The sequence below is a fragment of the Salminus brasiliensis genome, chromosome 3 (genome assembly GCF_030463535.1).
Source record: "Salminus brasiliensis chromosome 3, fSalBra1.hap2, whole genome shotgun sequence".
NCBI lineage: Eukaryota > Metazoa > Chordata > Actinopteri > Characiformes > Bryconidae > Salminus > Salminus brasiliensis.
In genome coordinates this window covers 29,383,676-29,392,790 of record NC_132880.1, presented here as the reverse complement: position 1 = coordinate 29,392,790, position 9,115 = coordinate 29,383,676, and the positions used below count along the sequence as shown (strand labels likewise).

At 39.4% G+C, this 9,115-nt stretch overlaps 1 protein-coding gene across 1 annotated transcript; it reads right to left on the bottom strand.

The window, feature by feature from the left end:
* Positions 1 to 564: 564 nt before the first annotated feature.
* On the bottom strand, positions 565 to 9,071 carry pdia8 (protein disulfide isomerase family A, member 8). Its single transcript, XM_072675853.1, has 13 exons — positions 8,605 to 9,071; positions 7,285 to 7,363; positions 6,983 to 7,100; positions 6,193 to 6,300; positions 5,787 to 5,916; positions 5,491 to 5,604; positions 4,568 to 4,693; positions 3,156 to 3,338; positions 2,915 to 3,023; positions 2,652 to 2,780; positions 2,355 to 2,434; positions 1,297 to 1,354; positions 565 to 1,201 (listed from the first exon to the last, which is right to left on the bottom strand). Exons 1-13 carry the CDS (start codon positions 9,024 to 9,026, stop codon positions 1,112 to 1,114), a joined length of 1,746 nt encoding a protein of 581 aa, XP_072531954.1. The 5' UTR covers positions 9,027 to 9,071; the 3' UTR covers positions 565 to 1,111.
* Between the last annotated feature and the right edge of the window lie 44 nt (positions 9,072 to 9,115).

Genomic DNA, 9,115 nt, shown 5'->3' with positions numbered 1-9,115 from the left:
GGGAGATTGGTAATGATGTCAGTAACTACTGTTTTGGGGATGTTCTTCACAGCTCTAACAGAGTTTTCGTCATCCACTGCTGTTGGTTTCCTCAACCCACCAGTTCAGTGTCTGGTTGTAAGTACACCATTGTTTTTTTTTTGTTGTTGTTCAGGAGTCTTGGCTATGCTCAATGCTTCTGCAATAGCTCTGCTTTATCCTTAAACCTATAGGCAGCTCTGTGGTCTTCATGCTGGTTTGTCCTTTTTAACACCAGACGCAGAATTTACAGACTCAAACCAAGTGTAGACATTCAGAGCTATTCATTATTTAAATCATGCTAACAGGGAACACCTGCCTACAAAATGACACGTTTTTCATCCTTAAATTCCTAAATGATCACAATGGTATGAATTCATGCCACATGTACACAGCTGCCTTTACTTGTGAATGGAAATAATTTGAATTATAGAGAGTAAATCAAAATGCAAACAATAAAAAAAAGATCTTAAACTAAAGGCTCCCATACTTTCAGTTGAACAACTGCAGCTCATGTGTTTGTCAGTAAAGTAACAGGATAAGGAGTGATAAATATGATCGGTTTAATAAGAATATTGAGAAATAATGACACAGTGTGCAAATAAAAAGAAATAAATGTGCAACATGGACAAGTAAGCTGCCTCAAAGCGTAGCTGGTGGTCAGTCATGGGTAATGATAGAGTAGAGAAGGTGAGAGAATGCATTATGTTGTGAAAGATAAAGAAAGCAGCAGTAACATAAACAGAGGATCGTCAGTGCACAGCATAAGGCCCCAGGGAATTCCAAAGGTCATCCGAATGAATAGACATCTACGACAAACTCAAATGTATCTATAGAAAAATTCACAGGTTAAAAGTAGAGGAGACTTTTTTATGGCCCTGGTAAATGATGAATGGTGCAGTCCTGCCTTAACTTCTGCCATAACTTGTTGAATTCGCTCTTTACCCTCCATACTGCAGATCTCTGAACTGTCTAATTGAGTGATATGTATGGCTAAATTTCCCAAAGTCTTCAGTGACCAGTATTGTAGCAGACCCACACAAACAAAACCCTTTAAATCAACTGTATTTCCCAGCATCCCCTTTCCAACATTTCAGAGTTCTTCCTTTAGCCCGTTCAGCACCAAGGAGCTGGTAGCTTCTCGTTTTAAAAAGCTGATAAAGTCCTTCACTTCGCGGATGCCCTGAAACGGCAGCAACAAAATATAAATTTGTTTATGCTATGACTCGCTATGTGTGATTATAAACATCTGCATCTTGTGGTGATTGAGAATGTTACCTCATATCGCTTTGGTTCATTTTTCCTCCCAGCAGGAACAAAGTATATTGTGGGAAATCTGCAGGAAGTTCAAATTCACTTTTAAAAATACGTACAGCTATTAAATTAGGTGTTGATGGCAAAACAGTGACTACTATATAAAACACAATGCGGTTTCACAAATGACAAACCAGCCTAAGACAGGACTGCTGCAAACTTTTTACCATCAAATGTAAGACTACATAAGGCTTTTTAAGACAAAAAGAAAATACTACAATTTTTCTGGCAAAAACAACAAAAAACAGCATTCAAGGGGAGCAGTACATCGTTTTTCTTTTCATACATGGATGTGTGTGTGTAAAATTCTACTGTTTATATGGGATGAGGATGTATGAGGGTTGTATTGCAGATAGCTAAACAACTAAGGACTGCTGAAGCTGTAATTTTGACGGTGGTTTCTCACCAAGCATCTGGTAGCCTCGGCCTGCACTGAACATATGACTGATAGATAGTACAGAGAGAACTACTAGTGTTTGTTCTTTCATTTCAAATGTGAGTCAAGCACTTTACTTCCACATAGTGCCCTATTTGCAGGTCTTCTTGCACAATATGCATTTGAAGTTGTGTGGTTCAGTCTCTAACTTGCATATACTTTCCTTCTTTCTTTCTTTGTCCATATTTCTCCTTTCTAATTCTCTTTAAATGTGCTTTTAGCCATGTAGACAAAAACAGTAGCCATTACGCACATTAACTACAATGCTGACAGGCTTGCATTAAACATGCAAAGTGAAAATTAGAGTGGCACGGGCTGCATCTTGCCAAAGCTCATGGGATAATCAAGGCATGCATCCTCACAGGACATGTAACATCGTAAATAGTCATGCTTTTATTTTATTGACTGCTGAAACAGTGTATCTGATAACTCTTAATTAAGATGACATGACAATTAAAACAACTGTGATCTTAAATTAAGCAAATGTGTCCTCCCATTTTTTTAATTGTTAAGTTGAAATCTTAGTTAATCAATTATACATATGTGGTTATAAGTATATACAAGCCAGTGATTTAGTTTTACATACCCTTGTACATCATAACCTTCAGGGACATCGTTTGCAATGGCATCCATCTTGGCGATGACAATGCTGGGATCACTGGAAAGCTGAGGACAGAATAATAACCTTCAAAATGACTGGAAGGACAGATTTGTGTAACAATTTCTAGAAAATTCTAGACATTTAAAGGCATTTTAAGCCATCCAAAAACAAATAATAGTCATGAGAAGCTTGATGTTTAAATTTTCTGTAATGTGAGCACATTATGATGATGAAAAAAATTGGTATCATTGTTTGCACCAATTCTCTGTAAAGGCGGTTCACCTCCTGTCCGAGTTCTGTGTATTTGGGCTCTAGTTTCTTGCAGTGGCCACACCAAGGGGCATAAAACTCAATCAGCACATCTTTTTTTGGATCATTCACGATTTCCTCAAATGTATCCGCTACAACCACCTGCACACAAACAAAGTGATTATGAACAGCTGAGTAATGAATGATATTCAAACATAAATATTCACCAGATTTGCTTTCTAATGTCCTTTTACTCAAAGGTATATTCAAGTTGAACCTAAAACCTGTATACACACCTTGACTGGTCCATTGTTATTCGCTGGTACAGGCTCTGATTTGATATAGCGCTTCAATCTGTGGGCAAAATAGTCCTCCAAAAATCTCTCTAAAGACTTTCCATCTCGCCTAAAAAAAACAAAGAGTTCAATTAGTTCATTATTGAATATCATCATTTGAATAAGGTAAATTTAACATATTTATCTAAATGTGTGTTAAATGCACCGCTGTGTGAGCTGAGTCACACATGGCGCGACTTACGTGAACTCCTCACGCATGCTGTATTTGTGTCCTGTTCGAGTCCTGATGGTAACAAACGGAACCTCACTGCCTTCTGTTGATCCCAGACCATAGTCTTCTTCCAGCTCATCCACAAAGTCTTTCCGATTAGCCACAGAGAAGAGCAGGCCTCGGGAGCTGTACTGAGATGCCACCTTCATCACCCTGACAAAGATCAGAGCAATGCCTGAGGACATTTTTAGATTTAAAGCACCTCTTACCGCTTGCTTATAGCAAAGCAGCTCTCTTACTCCCTCATGTTTAGCAGGTATTAGCTTACATTAGCTTTTGTGCATCACTGAAATGGAAGAAATAGAGGTCTGCAGCCTGATCAAGCCAAAACAACGGATTTAGAGACGAGTTAGGTCTGATTATTCCAATGCAACATCAGCCACAGGTCGGGTTCAGGTTCATGAGTTCTTTCTCTCTTTTCTTGTGCTCTTTTGAGGCTAGAGATTGGAGATTGGTTTGGGAATGGAAGTGGTCAGTACAAGTCAGTCTAGTCTCAAACCCGTGTATATTGGTCCAACTGAAGCTACGCTGAGGGTGACCTTCATTTACACAGTAGCCAAGCCTGTACATGAAATAGGGATTGAAGAAACTGGTAATGAAATAAATATTTATATATTGTAGAAAGATATTAAATCAAAACAAACAAGATAATGATAATATTAAAATGCAATATATATATTCTAAGTGTCAGAAGATCGATTTATAACACATAATACATAAATATAAGTGGAAATACATAAAACAATAGTTAAGCAGTAATTAAAAATAAAAGATAAGATTAATGAAAAGATAAAGGGAAATAAATAGAAAATAAAAAGGAAAAAAAAACATACCAAAATCATATAAAGGTAAATAAAACAGTTTCAGGCTGTATGGATGGTTAATAACTACTCAGTGGTTTGCTTGTAGGTTTTACAATTTAGTACTGTGTGTGCTTTCCTCATTGTTTGAAAAAACAGTTTAGAAATCCTGAAAATGTAATCAGTTAATACTCTGCAAAATATCTGTAGAATAATTTGAACTTTTACCTTTTTTTTTTTTTTACAAACTTTATATCCCTACCTTTTATATTTTAGCAACGCTAACAACTGTCACCAGGTTCACTGATACAGTGATACAATACTGTGAAAAATACTGAACATTATAAGCCATAATTCCAGTCCTAGAATGAACCCACTGTACATCTGACAGTTGAAAACATTCACTCAATCTTTGTACCAAATCTAGTGTTGCTAGGCTGTTGAGGTGTCCACAGGAATAAAAAAAATTAAGACTAAAAGGACTATGGAAACAGCTGAGCTTCAATCAAACAAGGCGCCCTTGTTCTGACTGCCTAGAAATCAGTATGATTCATCTAGTACTGTTGCCTGGTGCCTACTCACCTGTTTCTCCAGTAGTTGGAGCCTTTGGGGTTGCGTAGGTAATCCAGGTCATAATATGCCGTCAGCAGGTCCTTCTTCCTCAGCTGATCCCTGTTCTCTTTGGTCATGTGTGGGCAGTTTCCAAAACTACATACAGAATCACAGATACAGTGTAGCTACAGAGGGGAATGTACTGCAGTGGGTGTGCTCACCAATGCAAGTGTGAAACTGAAATCATTTTCTATCCATTACACACACACACACCAAGACATTCTCTATATACAACATTAAAGCTTCTACTACTAATACTAATACTATTGTTTACTGCTTTCTTATACTCCATTTCAGTGCCTAAAATAGCATCAACCTTCTGTGGTGAGCTGAAACAGTGGCGTTAGTGGTGTCACAAAGAGATAGATAATTATTCAAATCAGAGAATTTGATTACATTTTCTTTGATGTTAAAGTACATTCTTAACACACTTTTGTGAACATCCTCAAAGCCAAAACAGCTAAATGCAAAGACATTTACATGTTACACAATATTTCTCGCAATATTATGCACCAGTAGTGGGAGATTTTAAAAACTGGCAGAGCTGACTAGCTTATGGATCCACATGGCTACCATATCAGGCAGAATCAGGAAAAGGATGTGTTATTCAATGTCATTTGCAGCAGGTCATAATAGTAAAAGGGAGCTTGCTCTACTAAGTACTAAAGACGCTTGTCATGAAGTTGAATGATGTCATTAAAATTGGCCATGTGTGTTAAATTTAGAGAAAGCACTTGTTCTATTAGTTGTGTTGAACTATTTAAAGTGGTCTTGTTTAGTTGATTTATTGCAAACAGCTGAACATTTGCACATTTTGCAAATTAACCTGATTTGCATTGGGGGTTGAATCATTTCGATTGCAACTGCAAAGCTATGAATATATAAGTACTCACATGTTGTCTCTGATGAAGCGGCGCAGGGCAGTGACAGAAAAAGGGCCTCTGTGTGGCACCACACTTTCTTCAAACATACTGGCCAGCCGTGGAGGCCTGAACAGCAAAATGCCCCTGCAGACAAACACAGCAACTTCAGATTACACTACAGCGACAGGTTTGACTCTGCACTTCTGACTTTTCCATTTATTTTAATATCCAAATATGACAACCACTGCAAAACTGTATTCCCCCACTGTCTTTCCAAGCCCCTCTGTCCCTACTGGCTGCCCACACCAGCTTTCCCCTGCTCTTACTCGGATGTAAGGTCATATTTGAGGCCAAGCTGCAGGTCAGTTGTGTGTGCAAAGCGGAAACTGTCCCGCATCAGACTGGCTCCTTTTAAAAACTCCACCAGCTGGGGGCTATCACTGCTCTCAAAGACCCCTGAAGGTTAGTGAGAAATAAAGAAAGACCCATGTGAAGAGAGAGAGAGAAGTATATCAAGTTAATAAAACTGCAATATCACAGATCATATAGTACTGTGCAAGTCTTAGGTATCCGATAATATATTTAAAATGTATAATTATACTAAGAAAGTTATTGAACTGAATAACAAGCAAATCAATATATATATATAGGTATAGGGTGCTACATGAACTAATGGAGAAAAAACCTGGGTATTGCTTTTAACAAGAGGAATCGGCAAGTTTACATACTCACCAACCACACTAGCGTCAAAGTGGTTGGCAAAAGCCTCCAGATCTTTTTTACTGTTCAGAAGCACTGAGTCAGGGCCTGCCTGCTTCTTCATATAGTCCACGATTCCATCTGTGAAAAAGAAATAAAAAATTAAAAAAAGGTTCAATTCTAATTTATTTCTAATCTCTTTTTGGCTTAAAGTTACTTTCAGGACCATGCCTGTTTACACACAGTAGTTGGAAGGTAAGCTGACGTATCAAATGAGTGGAACAAAACCCTTATTAAAAAATGAATACACATTCTCATAGCATATGCACAAAACCAGCGTCTCAAGAGGTTGTGCAGTTTCCAATTGTGTGTCAATACATACATTTTTATCAAGTTTATCTTGCTATTGGTGGAGTATCTGTCTCTACTGTCTAGGAAAGGCTTTGTACTACATTCTGGAGCATTGCTGTGAGGATCTGATTGGATTCAGTGACAAAAGCTATAGTGAGGTCAGGATGTTTGATAATAACCACCCCAACTCATTAAAGTTTGGAAGGTGCACGGTCATTCCAGAGGAAAAGAGAGTCCTATTCTATTGGCAACACTTCTCTACAAGGACTAGACACACTGTGTGGACATGGACATGCTACTCTAACAGCTTTGCTATATGGAATACTATTTTTAAACTTACTAAAATGGACTTCTAAGCAAATGCACATACATCTAAAACCTGCAAGGTATAACATGTTTGATAGTAACATCTTTAAATGTAAGAAATACCTAATTGAATATTGTGCTCACAAACATGCATGTACAAACACACCTGCTGAGCGTGGACCATCATATGAAGAGGACTCTTCCCCATTCCTGAAAATTTTAAGCGTGGGGTATCCAGTGACCCCAAACTTCCCACAAATCTCAGAGTTACTCGTACAGTCCACCTGTATAGTGCAAAGCAAGACACAGGCCACATTCGCAAAATACCCAAACTCAGTGCATGAAACTTCTTGTCTACAGTACAGTGACTGACCAAACAACAAGTCTATGTTTACAACAAAAAAAGAGCAGATGTAAGACTTTTCAGACTGGGCGGATAACTGCCCAGAGATTGTCAGATATTGTTACCTTGGCTAAAGTTACTATTCCTTTTAGTCGTTTGGCAGCAGTTTCAAACTCCGGAGCAAGTTTCTTACAGTGGCCACACCTGTGGAAAAAATGGGGGAATGGGGGGGGGGGTATATTTATAATGTATATTTATAACAGGGGAATATGCACTTACGTCTAAGGAATAAAACGGTGGCAGCTGTGTCTTAAAGGGTAGAGCAGTGGACTTGCTACTGGGGGGTAGCTGGTTCGATGTCTAGAATCGCAAGGAAGGGCTTTCTACTAGATTTTGGAGCATTGCTCCAAAGGACTTGATCACATTCAGCAACATGAGTGTTAGTAAGGTCAGGATGTTAGATGACCACTCCATCTCATTCCCAACTCATCTCAAAAGTATTGCATGCAGCACCACCATTCCAAAGAAGAATGTTCCACTGCTTTACACGTGAGGTACAAAGCCCACTCTAGCCCAGCACTTCTCTACAGGAATTAGACAAACTGTGTGTGCGCTTATTCGTGCGTCTCTGTCAGCAATGGGTGCAACTTCGCTACCCTAGTTCGGCAAGCTGCCACTGTTGGGCCCTTGAGCAAGGCCCTTTACCCTCTCTGCTCACTGTGCACTGGAGTGTGTGTGTGTGCTCACTACCCCTAGTTCACTAGTGTGTGTGTGTGTGTGTGTGTGTGTGTGTGTGTGTGTGTGTGTGTGTTCACTACCACAGATGGGTTAAATGCGGAGGACACATTTCGCTGTACATAGTACAGTGACAAATACATGCACCTTTACCTTTAACTTAAAGTTGCTAAATGCTTTCATTAGAAGGGGCGTCCGCAAACATTTGGACATATACTACATAGTACACACATACAACACATAGAGATGAAGTATATGCCCTTAAAAGGCAAGTATACCCTTGTAATTAGGGAACACACTCTTATAGCTGAAGACTTAAAACTCTACATCACTGACATACATCTATTTAGGTCTTAATGAGAAAACAGGCTTGGAGCCCTTTGTTTATGATGGGTCTGGTTGAGTCGATGAGCCTGAGGACATGATTTATGCTAGAACAGAAATACAGAAAAATCCCCAAAAACATTCCTAACACAGGCGACATTAATGAGCAGTAGGAAGAGCAGTGTTGCTGACACGCAAATAAATGCACAGCTTTCTGGCTGCAGGACTGGCTCGTGCAGCGGGCAGCAGTACCATGGACAGCTCAACCGCACAGAGCAGCAAAGCATGAGCGATTTATTTTTTTAGAAACTTAAAAACCGAGTCACTCGGGCACACCTGTAAATAGTTAGAAGCTGCTAGAAGGAAAAGGGGTAAGATGTGCTCACCACGGCGCGTAAAACTTTACCAGCATGGTTTCGTGCTCGGCGGCTACATAATCGAAGTCCGCGTCCCTCAATTCGACAACATCAGAGCGCGCGAGCACCGACCGGCTGTACAAAGACACGGATAAAAAACAGAAGACAAATCCGGACACTAAATTAGCCATGGGAGACAGATAAAACCTGTGTGAAGAGAAAGAAACGAAGAAAGAAAGGAGTAATCCACACTCTATTCTCCCCCTCGTTCCGGCCCTTACGAAGTCTCTACGCTGGGGGCGGGGCGAAAGAAAAAGTGAGTGGGGATTGGACGTTATTTCTACAGTTGGTGAGATGTAAGTCAGTGATTGGCGGATCCGCTTGTCCACTAGGAATTCCACCAATGCACGATTCAGTCTGCCGCAAGAGGTCAGAATCACAAACACTGACATCTGTTTAAAAAGCACGGTCTCAACAAAACTGGATTTAATAGAATACATCTATCCATATTTATATGAGAAAATAATTACATATCCTGCCC